The sequence below is a fragment of the Sus scrofa genome, chromosome 15 (genome assembly GCF_000003025.6).
Source record: "Sus scrofa isolate TJ Tabasco breed Duroc chromosome 15, Sscrofa11.1, whole genome shotgun sequence".
Taxonomy (NCBI): domain Eukaryota; kingdom Metazoa; phylum Chordata; class Mammalia; order Artiodactyla; family Suidae; genus Sus; species Sus scrofa.
This window is the reverse complement of record NC_010457.5, coordinates 109,943,335-109,960,295: the sequence shown is the minus strand read 5'-3', so window position 1 is coordinate 109,960,295 and position 16,961 is coordinate 109,943,335. Positions and strand designations below refer to the sequence as shown.

Below are 16,961 nucleotides of genomic sequence, written 5' to 3'. Positions count from 1 at the left end.
CACACATTTCAGGAATTCCCACTGTGGCTCAGTGGTAAGGAACCCGACTAGTTTCCATGAGGATGCAGGTTCGATCCCTGGCCTTGCTCAGTGGGTTAAGGATCTGGTGTTGCTGTGAGCTCTGGTGTAGGCAGCAGATGCAGCTCAGATCCTGTTTTGCTATGGCTGTGGTGTAGGCCAGCAGCTGCAGCTCTGATTCAACCCCTAGCCTGGGAACTTCCATATGCCGTAGGTGTGGCCCTAAAAAGCAAAACACAAAACAAAAACAAAAATTTTTGTTTGCCTGGATTGAGACTATTTCATCCAGTCTCAGACCCCAAATACTTGTGACTCTATGGCCATCAGTGTCCCCACTCAGGCGTGACTGGTGGCCGCCTGTTTCTCCATTTCTTTATTGCTGAGATGGAGTTTCTTGGCTCTTGTAGATCCCGACTGTCGTGGGGGAGAGTCAAGCTCTGTGCTCCGTGGAGAGCGCTACGCGCAGCTGTTTCCAAGGGGTGAGTGCCACGCGGGTGTCCCTGGGAGCTGGGGACAGACACATCTGCTGACCCCTTTAAGTCACAGACCTGTTTCTCCACACTGCATCCCAGACCACCTAATTTAGGAGGTCGACTTTACTCCCGACTTTGCATGTGATAAACTTCTTAAAGAGCAGGCCAGAGAGAAATTGAAAATACCTCTCTATGGGAGACCAAAGTCATGCCCAGAAACACCTCTGAGCAGGCCATTCTTTTTCAGGTGCTGAGCCCAGCAATCAAAGAAGAGAAATTCCTCTCATGGTTACAGTCCGAGCCTCCCATCCTCCTGTGGCTCCCAACTTGCTACCGATTGTCAGCCACTGAAATGGTCACTCACCCTGTTCGGTGTAAAATCTGCGGGAACTTCCCCATCACGGGGCTGAGGTATAGTCATTCATCAGTATGACACGGACGGTCACTCTCCAAATGGGTCTGGACCTGGAGCTGCATCTCTCCAGGTTCTTTTTGTGGCCCTCCTCACAATCCAGAGAACTCGGTTGATTTCAGGGGGGATGGAGAGAGACTGGTGTGTGTCAATAATTTCCTACATGAGGGGTCCTGCTTGATAATAAATTATATGTTACCTTCTAAAATTAATGGAATATGAAATTCTTACACTGATGCATAGTCTCACCCCTAGACATTTTTATTCCTTTAAGGGGAAAAATTAGGGTCTTTTTTGCTGTTTCTTGGACTGCTCCTGCGGCATATGGAGGTTCACCAGGCTAGGGGTCTAATCAGAGCTGTAGCTGCCAGCCTATGCCAGAGCCACAGCAACGGCAGGATCTGAGCCATGTCTGTGACCTACACCACAGCTCATGGCAATGACGGATCGTTAACCCACTGAGCAAGGGCAGGGATTGAACCCACAACCTCATGGTTCCTAGTCAGATTTGCTAACCTCTGTGCCACGATGGGAACTCCGAAATTAGGGTCTTTTGTTACAAGGAAAACCTTTTCAATACTTTAGAGCCATCCGTAAAAACAAGAATAATAGTTTACATCTATTAAATGTTAAACAAGTGTTAGTTTGTGTGGTTCACGTGGATCATTTCATGTAAAACTTGTTCTAACTCTGTGTAAAAGATGGTACTATTATCCCTAATTTGCAGAGAAGCTAAATAATTGAAGCTTGAACTGACATGGTTAGCAAGTGGCAGAGGCTGCAGACTGAATCCAGAATCCCTGCTTTGCAACCATGACGCTCTGGTGCCTCCTTGTGCAGACAGTTGAGAACTTTCCTTGAACCCAAAGGAATGATCAGGCTTTATGGAGCAGCTCAGGCCAGATCTTTTAGCCTTGAGGAGAAGGCAGATTTGAAAGCTAGGTTTGGACCTAGGGGATTCAGATCTTTCCACAGCTTTGAGGATGACAGTCAAAATCCCATCTTAGGGAAAGGGTGTTGTAGGAAGTGAAATTCGAGTTATTATTATTATTAGTTTGCTTTTTTAGGACTGCACCAGTGGCATATGGAAGTTCCCAGGCTAGGGGCTGAATCAGAGCTACAGCTGCTGGCCTACGCCACAGCCACAGCCATGTGGGATCCAAGCCCCATCTTGGATGGGAGGATGAGCATGCACATTAGAAGGAGAGTGAGCCTGGCTTGTCTTTGCAGTTAGAAATACAGAAAGGAACATGTTTTAATTATGTTTTTTAAAGAAAGCTTGCTGATGAAAAATATCTGAAGATGTGTATGCTTCTTGATATTCTGATATCCACGTAGATGGCATTTCTGTAGGATGTAACTTTATGTGGACAGAAAACAGCCTCAGGGGTCCTCAGATGGGGTAACTGCCAGCCAAATCTAGGAGATGCTATGTGCTGTCACAATTGTGGTTAAAGAGGGAGATACTGTTCCAGGCTCCTTTCAATTTCGTGATTTTTTTCTTTTCCTTTATTTTTAAAAAGTTTAATTAATTAATTTACTTTTTAGGGCTGCACCCATGGCATATGGAAGTTCCCAGGCTAAGGGTCAAATTGGAGCTACAGCTGCCGGCCTGCACCACAGCCACAGCAATGCAGGATCCAAGCTGTGTCTTTGACCTACACCACAGCTCACGGCAATGCTGGATCCCCAGCCCACTGAGGGAGGCCAGGGATCGAACCTGCATCCTCATGGATTCTAGTTGGGCTTGTTAACCGCTGAGCCACAAAGGGAACTCCAGATTTGAGTTATTACTAAAGGCTTGAGGAGGAGAGAAGGAAGCTTGCAAAGGTGGGCCAGGCACCAGGATGCCATTGAAACGGTGAGTGATCACAGCCTTACATGGGCTGGAGATGTGGGAGGGCTAAAGAGCCGGGGCAACCCTGGGGGGTCAAAACAGATCAAAAAGGGGGTGCCAAAGGGGCAGGAGGAATGAGGACTCAGGTGATAATAAATTATCACCTTGCTAATGGAAAATAGGTCTGCTGGGTTCACTCAAAAACTGGAAATCAGGGAGTTCCTGCTGTGGCACGAATAGGATTGGCAATGTCTCTGGAGTGCTGGGACACAGGTTTGATCCCCGGCCCAGCACAGTAGGTTAAGGATCCGGGATTGCCACAGCTGCAGCTGTAGGTCACAACTGCGGCTCAGATATGATCCCTGGCCTGGGAACTTCCATATGTTGCTGGTGTGGCCACAGAAGAACAAAAACAAAATAAAACTGGAAATCAGGTTTTAATTTTGCTGAGAAAAAGAACTGGATTTGCAGAGAATTCTGAGGACACAGTGAAACTTCATTCATGAAAAATGCTTCACAAACAACTGAAATTGAAACAATAAAACATACAGATGGATCAGACAATTTAGAAACCAAGCAAGCCAAACCAGAGAAACCTCTACACTATGGAGAAAAATAAACTCTTTCTCTATTGGGTATTGGAGGGACATGAATGTGATTTACCATGTTAGATGCATCTCCACACATCATTTACCCAATAAACAAGCATTCTTTAAGCAGTTACTGTGTGTCCGGCACTGTCTGGGCCAAGTACAGAATTCATTTTGCAGTTATATAAAATACAACTTTCACATCGAAATATTTTTTCATAATCATTATGTATAATATAAAGCATACTTTTTTTTTTTTTTTTTTGTCTTTTGTCTTTTCATATGGAAAAGTTCATATGGAAAAGTTTCATATGGAAGTTCCCAGGCTAGGGGTCTAATCAGAGCTATAGCTGCTGGCCTACACCAGGGCCACAGCAACGCCAGATCCAAGCCGCGTCTGCGACCTACACCACAGCTCACGGCAACACCGGATCCTTAACACACTGACCGAGGCCAGGGATCGAATTCACCTCAAGGCTCCTAGTCAGATTCGTTTCCGCTGAGCCACGACGGGAACTCCCAGCATACTACTTTTATTTTGTAAAGGAGTCTTAAAGAATTTGAATGACTTGGAGTTCAAGGTGGAAACAAATCCGACTAGTATTCATGAGGATGCATGTTCGATCTCTGGCCTCACTAAGTGGATCGGGGAGTCTGGCATTGCCATGAGCTGTGGTGTAGGTTGTAGATGCAGCTTTGATCCCTCATTGCTGTGGCTGTGGCTGTGGCTGGCAGCTGTAGCTCAGATTTGACCCCTAACCTGGGAGTGCATATGCTGAGAGTGCATCCCTAAAAAGCAAAAAAAAAAAAAAAGCAAAGACAGAGGGCTAGAAATGTCCCTATCTATTGAGAATGCGATATGAGATTAAGCTTCCTCTTAAAAATCCTTCTGTGTGAACCATTCTTTCCCCAAGAAATCCAAAGCAATGTAGAGTTCTCACATATGCAGACATCTAGGTAAACTGAGCATGGCCTTTAATTTCTCTGGACCTCACTTTTTTTTTTTGGTGGGAAGGAGGAAGGAATTGCTTTATTGTTTTGCCAGGCAAAAGGGCATACAGTGAGCTAATGCCTTCAAAAACTGTGGCCCTCACTTTCTAACTAAGCAGAAGAAGGTGGAATGGATCAAATGAGGACTTAGGCGTCTTTTAGCTGTAGACTTCCAAGTCTATTAGAAATTTCTTGCATGTATTACGGTCTTAACCTTAACCCCATGTTTTTTGCTCTCAGAAAACTCCAGCATAGCCTTGAGGCTTTTCATTTTAGTGAGATTAATAAAGTCACTTTAGAGCAAAACTGTTTGCTGATCTGCAGGTAGCAGGAAGGGGCAAAGACTTGACCTCCTAAGGTAAGAGAAAGGACAAAGCCCAGAGATTCCTAAGCCAAGTGTTTGGTTTTAGCAGGAGGGGTCGCATTTATGCTCTGTAATAGCCACTCATGTTACGATGAGATGAGAGATAAAAACTTGGTTCTCAATTAGAAAAGGCCCCAACAACAGGCCAGTCTCACTACCCACACTGCACCCTTTCTTATACCCCATCAGTTTTAGAGCATAGAGAAACAAAGCCAAGTTTAGGGTCCTAGTGAGTCAAATGCCACCATACGGTTACACTAAATAAAGCAGCCTTTGTGGGAGGCTCATCAAATCATCATTATAAAAATACTTTATGTGGGAGTTCCCATTGTGGCTCGGCAGTGATGAACCCAACTAGTATCCACGAGGACATGGGTTCAGTCCCAGGTCTTGCTCAGTGGTTTAAGGATCCGGCATTGCCATGAGCTGTGGTATAGGTCACAGATGTGGCTTAGATCTGGTGTGGCTGTGGCTGTGATGTAGGCTGGCAGCTACAGCTCTGATTCGACCCCCTAGCCTGGGAACCTCCATATGCTGTGGGTGTGGCCCTAAAAAGACCAAAAGAAAAAAAAAACTTTATGTGATACACTCTATGTAAAGAGTGAATGTCTCCCCAGTTCCCCAGTTAGGCATGTCGAATAATTTTCAAAGTTTTATAAAAACTTTGTAAGGCTGAGAGGGCAGGGTTGACAAGCCCCACATTCCCACTAAAGAAACTAACCATTCATTTAACTTCATTCAGCTAACGCTCATTGAAAACCTAGCCCATACCAGGGTATTGTCAAAACAGGGAGCTGAAGTTTCCATTTCAAGGTCACCAGTAGTAGCCGTGTGTGACTCAACCTCGAGTCTCCTGCCTTGGTGGTCTGCTATCGGGGTTAAAATATCTGGCTCTCCATTCAGGTGATGCCCTCGGACTCAGCCTCATTCTACCATGTACTAAGGAGTCGTGTGACTTTGAGCAAGTTGCTTAAAATCTCCTTGAATCAGCTTCTTCCTCTGTATCATGAGAATAATCAGAATGCCTTACTTTAAAGAATTTTCATGGGGATTAACTGGGTCAATGCATGTACACTGCCTGCTTGGATAGTAACCGCTCAAAAAGGTTTGCTACTGTACAGCCCTTGCACTCTTTACTAGTATCCTACCCTGGGAATGGTGTGGGTACAGAGGTAAATGCAGGCGTAAGGGTTGGTCTTGTGCCATTTGCCTTCTCCTGCTCTGCCTTCAAACAACTTGGTCAAAGAAGCCTTCTGCCACCTGACCTCAGGAACATCCCAAGTTTGTTTGTTTGTTGGTTGGCTTGGGCTGCACCCATGGCATATGGAAGTTTCTGGGCCAGAAACTGCAGCTGTGGGGTAACTCGAATCCAAGCTGCAGCTGTGGGGTAACTCGAAGCTGCAGCAAGCCAGATCCTTTAACCCACTGCTAACCCATTCATAAAACCCCTGCCTCCAAAGTGACCCCAGCTGCTCCAGTGGGATTCTTAACCCACTGTGCCATAGTGGGAACTCCCTAAGTTTTTATTCTTTAGAGTTATCTACAGGTCTGATAGATGTGACGAGCTTTTTTGGGTTTTTTTTGGTTTTTTTTTTTTTGTCTTTTTGAGGGCCACGCCCATGGCATATGGAGGTTCCCAGGCTAGGGGTCGAATCAGAGCTGTAGCCACCAGCCTACACCAGAGCCACAGCAACGCCAGATCCAAGCTGTGTCTGCAACCTACGCCACAGCTCATGGCAACGCCAGATCCTTAACCCACTGATCGAGGCCAGGGATCGAACCCGCAACCTCATGGTTCCTAGTCAGATTCGTTTCTGCTGCACCACGATGGAAACTCCCAGATGTGACAAGCTTTAAACCCTCTTGTCCCCTGCCAGCCTCCATTACCTGCCTCCCCCTCTTCCTTCTCCCTAGTATCTCCTCCGCTTCAATTTCCAGTCCAGTATTCTGTGCACAGCATAAGTCTCACGCCTTCCATGAAAACTTTCCCAACCATACCAGCCCACAGCACTTCTTTCCATGCCTCTCACTTGGCGTGTCATCATATATTCCCTGATTTTGCTAGTTAGTACCTCAGGCTTCTATAGCGGGTCTTTATAGCAAGGCATAGAATTTGAAGAGCACAGAAATCTCATCCTATTTTCATTTTTGTTACTTTTAAGATGGGTCGAAAACTCGAATGCTTCTAGGGGCCAGCTTGGTCGTATAAATGAGGAAAATGAGGGTGGCCAGGGCCCTTTTAAAAGGCATAGCCCCTCCTTGCTCTTACTGTTGTTGCCATCGATGGGGAAGACACAACGTGATGCCACACCCACTGTAGTCGAAGACGGGGGTTAAAATAGCCCGAGGGAAAAGGAGAGAGCCCTGATATTTTACTGAAAACAACACCATCTCACTCATCCTTAAAAGTTGCCAGCTCATGACTATGAGGTCCTACCAGCCCTCCCCAGTATCACAATATCGTCCCTGAGTGTAAGGACCACCCTTCCTTGACCAGAGTGTCTCAAGATTTCCTCCTCCACTTCTTTTTTTTTTTTTTAATTTAATTTACTTTAATTTTTTATTACTCAAATGAATTTATCACATCTGTAGTTACATAATGACCATCACAATCCAATTTCACAGGATTTCCACCCCAGAACCAAGCACATCCCCCCACCCCACCCCAAACTGTTTTCTCCGGAGTCCGTAAGTTTTTCAGTGTCTGTGAGTCAGCATCCGTTCTGCAAAGAAGTTCAGTCTGTCCTTTTTTCAGATTCCACATGTCGTGTCTCTCCTCCTCCACTTCTGACCACAGGAGATTTAGGGATGTAACTGCTTCTAACAGAGTCTGCAACGTTGATGTGTTAAGAAACTCAGGGGTGGAGTTCCCATCGTGGCGCAGTGGTTGACGAATCCGACTAGGAACCATGAGGTTGCGGGTTCGGTCCCTGCCCTTGCTCAGTGGGTTAACGATCCGGCGTTGCTGTGAGATGTGGTGTAGGTTGCAGACAAGGCTTGGATCCCGAGTTGCTGTGGCTCTGGTGTAGGCCGGTGGCTACAGCTCCGATTCAACCCCTAGCCTGGGAACCTCCATATGCCGCGGGAGCAGCCCAAGAAATAGCAACAACAACAACAACAACAACAAAAAGACAAAAGACAAAAGACAAAAAAAAAAAGAAAAAAGAAACTCAGGGGTGCCGGTCACCCGGTTGTGGCTGGTGAGGAACTCTCCTTCTTCCGCTTTGTTCTTTCCTACCTACCAATTTCTAAAATAAGGACACGTTGGGAGTTCCCATCGTGGCACAGTGGTTAACGAATCCGACTAGGAACCATGAGGTTGCGGGTTCGGTCCCTGCGCTTGCTCTGTGGGTTGACGATCTGGCGTTGCCGTGAGCTGTGGTGTAGGTTGCAGAAGCAGCTCGGATCCTGCGTTGCTGTGGCTCTGGCGTAGGCCGGTGGCTACAGCTCCAATCGGACCCCTAGCCTGGGAACCTCCATATGCTGCGGGAGCGGCCCAAAGAAATAGCAAAAAGACAAAAAATAAATAAATAAATAAAAAATAAAATAAAATAAAATAAGGACACGGTTCAGATTCCTTATCTATGGTTTTATTTTCCCCCAACACCATGCAGGAATGAAGGTCCAATATCATCATCCCTCACACATTTTTCGGCAGAATCTAGGATTCAAGCTTTTTGGAAATCTCCCGGTTTTAAGTTGGCAGTCAGATTCAAAATATTTGAATGCATTGTGCAGCTATGCAAAACGTGGCTGTTGACTTAAGAGTCTATCCTGGAGTTCTCTTTTGGTGCAGTGTGTTAAGGATCCAGCTTTATGACTGCAGCGGCTCAGGTTGCTGCTATGGCACGGGTTCGATCCCTGGCCCTGGAACTTCCACATGCTGTGAGTGTGGCCAAAAAAAAAAAAAGACCCAAACCTAAGAGTTGCAGCCAACAGTATCCTGAATATAAAAGATTCTTTGTGTGTGTATATATATATTTTGGGGGGGAATGGGCGGAGAAGATCAATCAAGTCTCTATGCTGTAGTTTGTCGATGAAATTGTATTAATTTAACGCTACACTGGAGTTCCCACTGTGGCTCAGCAGGTTAAGAACCTGACACAGTGTCCATGAAGAAGTGGATTCAATCCCTGATTTGGCTCAGTGGGTTAAGGATCTGGCTTTGCTGTGAGCTGTGGGGTAGGTCGCAGACGAGGCTCAGATCCCACATTGCTGTGGCTGTGGTGTAGGCCAGCAGCTGCAGCTCTGATTCTACCCCTAGCCTGGGAACTTCCATATGCCACAGGTGTGGCCATAAAAAGAAAAGGAAAAAAAAATTAATGCCATATTATAAAAAATGGCAGCAAAAGACTTCCTTGATTAAATAAACCATCAGAGTCATTTAACATCCCTATGAAATTTGGGAGACACTTTACACTCACTGGAGCGCTGAGACACCTCCTGCATGTTTTAGGGCGCTCATTCTCCACCTAGATGGTATTTCATCTCCTCGCCTTCTAGTAAGGATGTAAGTCACACTTCTGTTTTAATTGGTAGGTACCGCTGTCTGAAGTGTCTCAACTTTGACATCTGCCAGGGGTGTTTCTTATCTGGTCTTCATGGCAAGTCTCACCAGAAGTCCCATCCTGTGATCGAGAACTGCATCCAGGTAACATCTAATGCAATGTACCAAACTCTTCAAGAATCTTCTCAGGGAAAGCTGCAGCAATGAAAAAAAGTTTCCTCTCCAGTAAAAACACTCCTCTCATACATGTAAAACTTAAGACTAAGGAAGTGACACATTCAACCTTAACTATCTCTCCATATGCCTATACTTCCTTTATATTGTAAAGATTTTAATAAAACCTTTTGGAACAAGAAAAGGCCAGAGTCCAATGTGAAGCCATTGACTCTACAGTGTACTAGAAGATATATGAGGACTAAGAGGTGAGAAGCATTGGAAACGGTTACAAATTAAAAAGAAAAACTCTGGTTTGGTAAAAACGATGCAACAAGGCCTCTAGTTGCTAGTGCATTTTGGGGGATGTTTTCTTTTTTTTTTTTTTTGCTTTTTAGGGCTGCACCTGCGGCATATGGAGGTTCCCAGGCTAGGGGTCGAATGGGAGCTACAGCTGCCATCCTACACCACAGCCACAGCAGTGCGGGATCCGAGCCACATCTGCAACCTACACCACAGCTGGGGGAAATGCCAGATCTTTAACCCGTTGAACGAGGCCAGGGATCAAACCCGCATCCTCGTAGATCCTAGTCAGGTTTGTTAATCACTGAGCCATGAAGGGAACTCTGAGATATTTTTTAACGTGTCTTCTCCTGAACTCCAAAATTCAAGCCTTTTTTTTTTTTTTTTTTTTTTTAGGAAAAATAAGAGATAAAGATTGTTATCTCAATTTTGACTGAAGGAGTATGAAACTTAGACTTCATGGCTGACTTTCGAATGTTTTGAGAAAATTAAGAATACTCATCAAGAATACTTCAATTTAAAAAAAGACAAAAGTAGGAGTTCCGGCTTTGGCACAGTGGGCTAGGGATCCGACTGCAGTAGCTTGGGTGGCTGTGGAGGTATAGGTTCAATCCCCGGCCTCACTCAATGGGTTAAAGCATGTTCCCAGCACTTCATTGCCACGGCTGCAGTGTAGGTCTCAGCTAATTTCCATATGCCCCGGGTGGGGCCATTAAAAAAAAAAAAAAAAGACAAAAACAAATCACAACAATGTAAATCAACTACACTTTAATAATAATAATAATAAATACCCAGCAAGAGAATTCAGCTCTGGCTACAAAAAAAGAGAAATAGGACACTTTTAAGGCAGAGAGCTTTTAAATTTTCCCAGAAAGAACCCTCTTTTCCTCACTAAGTACAGATCAGTTTTTCTGGGCAGACGGCCTCACCCTCAATTCCACAGTAGTGAAAGATGTTGACTAATTTTCTTTACTGAGAACATTTTCCCCTCATTCTCTCTTTACCAGGAATGGTCTATAAAAATCAAGTGCCTCGACCTTGCCAAAGACTTTTCAGTGGCCGTTGCTTTACTAACCTTTATTAGCCCAGATTCTCAGATTCTTTGGCCTATGATCTTCCAGTTTCTAAAAGCCTGGGGAGAAATAGGGCTTATCAGTGTTAGGCTGACACCGTGTGGTCATTTTGTTATTACATGTTAGATTTCAAGGGCTGAAAATTTTGAATGAAACATCTCATTCCTTTCCTTTTGACTTACATGTGGGGGTCGATGGTCAGATTTCAGGTGGCCTGTCCCTCCACTAAAATTTTATACAAAATAAAATGCATGAGTATTTTGCTGGAGATAAAGTCTCAAAGGAATCCCCCAAATTAGCCACATATCCTCTTCTGGCTTTAGAATTCCACATTCCTGGGTTGCTCTAAGGAAGAGGAGTTTTTGCAGAAGTTTTTGCAGAAGTATTTAATTTGGAAACATGCTGCATGTATGTGGGCAGAGAGAGGATGTGAAGGAATTCAGGCAGTACGGGAGTGAGTTGATTTTTCTATAGACATAAAAGTAAGGGAAATAATTTCGGAAACTTTCACAACGGCCACGCCACCCAAGTGAGGAAAGAAGAGCATGTTAAGACTGATCTGACGCCCTTTTTAATGTCATCCGTACCAACAGATGTCAGTAAAGGACAATACAAAACTCCTTCTCAGGACACTCAGAAACAACTTGCTCCAAGGGCGCTGTAGGAGGAAAGAAGCTGCGAGAAGGCAGAGGCTGCTGGACCAGGTGAACCCAGAGGATAGGGCTGACCATGCCCCGGCCAGGTGAGTGTCTCTGAGTGACAGACCTGGGGGATGGCAGCCTGGAGCCTGGGTATTGGGTTACGCAGCAGCACGGGACACCAGTAGCCAATTCACCATCCTGATGATCCTGCAGAAGGCAAGAGCTGGGGCTGGGGGAGGCGTTAAGATGCTCCTTCCCTCTACAATTTTTTTTTCCCCTTCTTTGGCCGCCCCGGGACATCTAGAGTTCCCGGGCCAGGAATCAGATCTGAGCGCAGTTGTGACCTGCACTGCAGCTTCAGTAACACTGCATCCTTTTCATCCACTGTGCCAGGCCAGGGAGCAAACCTGCCCGGCATCCTGGTGCTACAGGGACGTCGCCAATCCCCTTGCACCACAGAGGGAACTCCAAATTCTAATTTTGAAATAGAACAAGAGACAAAAATACTTTTAAGTGGGCTATGCAATCATTTGAGTTATCCCAACTAAAGGCCTCAGACAGACACAGAAGATTATTACTATTAGATTATTTGAATAACCTTCTCCTACGTCTTTTGTTTTTGTTGGTTCACTTTTGAAAGCCTAATTCAGATGAATACTTCATTTAAAAAAAAAAAAGCAGGGGAAAACACATTCCATCACTCACAGGTGAGTGCTGTTCACATTTCCGTATTACTAGATCAGGAGTTATGCTATAGATACAAGTTTTCATTTTTTTTCCTGTTTACATTTAAAGGACAGCACTTTTCTTGTCATTAGTTTCTAAAATATAATTTTCAATTACCTCATTCTTGTCCTTATAAGGGAGTGCTGTAATTCACAAGCAATTTCCTATCATTGAACATTTTGGGTTTTTTTTTTTTTTTTTTTTTCTGCTTTAGGGCTGCACTCACAGGATGTGGAGTTTCCCAGACTAGGGGTAGAATAGGAGCTATAGCTGCCAGCCACAGTCACAGTTACAGCCACAGCAACCTAGGATCCAAGCCGAGTCTGCGACCTAAACCACAGCTCATGGCAATGCCGGATCCTTAACCCACTGAGTGAGGCCAGGGATTGAACCCGTAACCTCATGGTTCCTAGTCATATTCCTTTCCGACTCGCCATGATGGGAACTCCATTTTGGTAATTTTCGAAGTTTGTACCCACTCCCCAATTCTGTAGTCAACATCCCTATACATGCACTTTCCTATATTTTTAATATTTTATTAAGAGAAATTCACTGAAGTAAAACCATTGCTTCAAAAGTTGTGAATTTTGTTAATCCTCAAAATTCAGAGTGCCAAACTATGCTCCAGAGGGTTATCTCAAAGGACCCCCACCACCCATACAGGAGATCACCCATCACCTACCTGAGCACCAGCCTAGAGATGACTTAAAAAGCCTTCCTGACCTTAACTTTTGTCGTAACTCTTCCTTATATTTTGAAAGTGCAGAAGGTAAAGGAAAGAGGTACCATTTCCTTGAGCTTACAATCACCAAACTTTGGGGAGGAAAAAAACCCAGAATAATTCATTCACTTTCATTTTATCTACCTGAAGTATAAGAATAGATCTTTTAGTCAAATGGATATTCATGTATTAATTTCTTTTTGTAATTCTTGAATCTTTTCTAAGACATCTACGAGCTAGTTCCATCTCTATCCCAAGCCCTATTGCTATGGTCATTTTATCACTTCACACACTCTGGCATAATTTACTACATATTTTCTAGTTCTTTAAAGGGAAAGATACATACTGACTTTGCAATTAGATGTCATGCCTTATGCTTGTACCACCCTGATGTATCCGGTTGTTACCGATACATTCTTCACGTTAGAGAATTTGAATATCATCTTGATATATGTCTTTAATACAGCATACATAATTTTAATTTAAAAATAAGGTGAGTCTTTTAGAGTGGAATATAAAAGAGGGTCGCAAGCAATAAGTACGCAGTGTTGGAGGACAGTGGTGGAGTTTGAACCTGGGACAGAGACACAGAAACCTTGTCTTCAGCCAGCTCTGTGCGTGGCCTTGAGGAATGTTTCTAAGACACGGTTTCCTCACCTAATAGTAGGGATAACCTGTCCTTCCTACTCCCAGGGTAGTATTTGTGGAGATAAGATGAGGAAAGGACTTGGAAGTCCCGTGCAAAGGTAAAGCTTCTTTAAATGTCAATATATTTTACTCTGTTCACCAGAGTGCAATAGAGTAGTTCCCCACAGTAAAATTCTAATGGAAAAATGTTCACTTATCCTAGATATTTATGAGTTCAGAAATTCTTAGTGATTGGTCAAGGAGAAATTAATGTGGAATATTACTGCTTTACATTGTGATAATAGGCCAAAACGTATCCTTGATATCTCTTAAGTTGGCAGAGGCAGACTGATCATCTTCTAAAAGATTCATGGTTATTTCCAAATAGTAATACGGAATTCATTCATTGATTCAGCAAACACACTTCAGGGTAAAAAGAATGTGGATTCCACATACTAGTTTACACTGAAAATATTTCACTTACAAAAACAAAACTGAGAGCTAGGTGTCAAATATCACCACTATTATTAAGTATTTAGGGAATTTCCTATAAATATAAGGAAAAGGAATATTAAAACTGTGAAAGAGAACAGACAAAATTACTTCCATTTGCAGCTAATATGATTATAAATTATGATTGTGAAACCCCAATTAACTCTCACAAAAACTACTAGAATTAATACATTTTGAGTGGTGGAAAACAAAATACATATGCACAAATAGCTCTTTACTGAATCAGCAATATCCAGCCAGAAACTTTCTAAACATTCTATTTATAATATTGTAACTTTTTTTTTTTTTTTGTCTTTCTGCCATTTCTTGGGCTGCTCCTGTGGCATATGGAGGTTCCCAGGCTAGGGGTCGAATCAGAGCTGCAGCTACCAGCTTATACCACAGCAACACAGGATCTGAGCCACATCTGCGACCTACACCACAGCTCACGGCAACGCCGGATCGTCAACCCACTGAGCAAGAGCAGGGATCGAACCTGCAACCTCATGGTTCCTAGTTGGATTCGTTAGCCACTGAGCCACGACGGGAACTCCCTATTGTAACTTTATTTTTAAATGAAACTGGGAAAAAAATTTACAAAAGGTACAAAACTCATGTAAAGAAAATGTAATAGTATATAGAGTACAGAAAGCAAGACCTGAGTGAAAGGAGAAACATAACCAAATTCCTAAAAGAGAAGACACTAGCATGAGAATGTACATGCTTCAGAAACTAACCTAAAAAATCAGCACTCACAATCCTTCTTTGGTCATTGGCAGACATGAATAGAGTGACAAAAAAAAGAAAAAATGCGAGGTGCCTGCTGTGCAGCTGAGGTAGAGCTGAGTGACTGACTCCCTGTCTTCTGGATTCAGCTCTCATACTATAAATTTCATACCATGTTTTTCACATTTGTGCTTTTTGTCGGTGATTTCACTGTTACAAATGGCTTCCAAACATGATGCTGAAGCACTGTCTGGCATTCTTCAGGGCGAGAAGGCTGTGACGTGCCTTAACGAAAAATGCCTGTCTTATTTGTACCATGAATGCCCTTGACATTTTGTAGAAGTACAAATGGCTACAGACTTGCCAGGAAATAATCTGAAAAATAATTTACTCAATAAATCTTAGTGAACACTCTCCTAGGCACTTGGAATATATCAGGGAACAAAAGAGATGAAGATCTCATAGAGCTTTCATTTCATTAGGGCACCCAGAGAATTAAAAGTAGGCATTTACATGAGTTATAATAACACAGTAGAAGCTAAAAGCACTAAAGGAAAAGGAAAAAAAAAAAAAGGAGAGCCAGGTAGAGAGAATAAGACTTAGAAAAAAAGTTGGTAGCAAATTAAATAGGGTCATTTTAATGGTCCTCAGTGAGAGGTGACATTTGAACAAAGCCTTGAGGAGCTAAGAGAATGAATCCTATAAGTGTAGGTATAGTAGTGTCTTATATATGTAGCAGTTTTCTTATAGTTATAGCAGTCTAGAAAGCATACTGCTAATCGAGACAGCCAGCTCAAAGTGGGCGTGTGCTTCGCAGATCCAAAGAACAGCAAAGAGACCAGGGTGACTAAAAGTGGGGTCTGGGGAGTTCCTGCTGTGCCACAGGGGGTTAAGGATCTGGCATTGCCACAGCTGAGGCTCAGATTCGATCCCTGGCCTGGGAACTCCCACTATGGCCAAAAGAAAAAAGAAAAGAAAAGAAAACAGGGGCGGGGGGGGGACTTCTGTCCAAAGGCTGACTTTTCCCATCCATCGATAATCAGTGGGCAAGAGCTTTTATATGCAGAGAGAGGGGGCCACATGCAGAAACATTACAGTCAGCTCTGACAGTCATCTGGAAACTGGTGATGCAGTAGTCTGATCAGCGTTGTCTTGATTGTTTTAAGTACAGTTAATCTTCAATTCTAGGGTCAGTTTGTTTCCATTTCTTTGAGTCCAGTTCTCAGAATTGTGGCAGCTTAGGTCATGGCTACAGTCTGGTCATCATGTAATTAATTTTATCCATCTGATGGGGGTTTCTGTATCTATAAGACAGCTCACAGGACATGGCCCAGAATAGTATCTACAGCCCTCAAGGAGGAGCTAAAAGTCCTTGACTTTGATTAATGACTAAACTGTTATTCTCTGATCTCATTTGACTGTTTTCCTTTGCTTCTGCATTTTCTCACTTCTCTGATTAAACTTATTCTTTGACTAAAGTTTTTCTACAGACAAAAGGCAACTGGAGGACAGGGAGGGGAAGGACTGTAGGGTCCTGCTTCAATTCAGGCTGAAGGGAGAAATTTTGAAAATAAAAGGGGCAATGTAGAAGCATGGCTATTTAAATGTGTTCCTAATTTTTATTCTAATATTTCTATTTTGAAATTTAAATTTTCACCCATTTGAAATTTATTTTAATAAAGGTCTAGCTTTTCTTTCTTTTAGATGTATAGCTAATCGGGCTATCTTCTTCCACTTAAATAAGATATTGACTTTGTCAAATATTAGGTTTCTCTATAAACTTGGATCAATTAATAAAATACATATTCTCTTCCTCAGATCCATAGGTCAATTTCTCGTACCTGTACTAGATATACGATCATGGTGGGTTGTAGTAAGTACAAGGATAAAGCTGCTGTCATCTGAAATGGGAGAGGTTATGGGTGGAGCAGTTTTGGGGGTTGGAGGGAAGATCAGGACTTCAGTTTGGGACAGGTTAAGATTGAGATGTTTCATAGACACCCACATGGACCTTAGGTAGGCAATTTTCTGCTCATGCCTGATATTTGAGAGAAAGTCTATTGGAGATCAAATTTGGAAGTGGTTGACACATACGGTTCTGAAAGCCATGGGGTTGTGTGAGCTACCAAACAGAGAGTATAGGTGGAGAAGAGAGGGAAACTGAGAACTGAGCCCTGTGACACTCACATTACATAGGTGGGGAGAAGGTGAAAAACCAGCAAGAGAGGCTGTGAAAGAGCGATGAATGAGGGAGGAGGAAACCCATTGAGGAAGGAGGAATTCTGAAGACGGATGAAGAAAGTGTTCC

The 16,961-nt window shown here is 43.4% G+C and overlaps 1 protein-coding gene across 1 annotated transcript in view; it reads left to right on the top strand.

Annotated features, from left to right (window-relative positions):
- DYTN (dystrotelin) overlaps positions 1-16,961 on the top strand; it is a 58,068-nt gene that overhangs the window by 16,093 nt on the left and 25,014 nt on the right. Inside the window, exons 6-9 of the mRNA XM_021075388.1 lie at positions 426-497; positions 739-902; positions 9,224-9,335; positions 11,314-11,462. Coding sequence (XP_020931047.1) covers positions 426-497; positions 739-902; positions 9,224-9,335; positions 11,314-11,462 — 497 coding nt within the window. The remainder of the gene's footprint in view (positions 1-425; positions 498-738; positions 903-9,223; positions 9,336-11,313; positions 11,463-16,961) is intronic.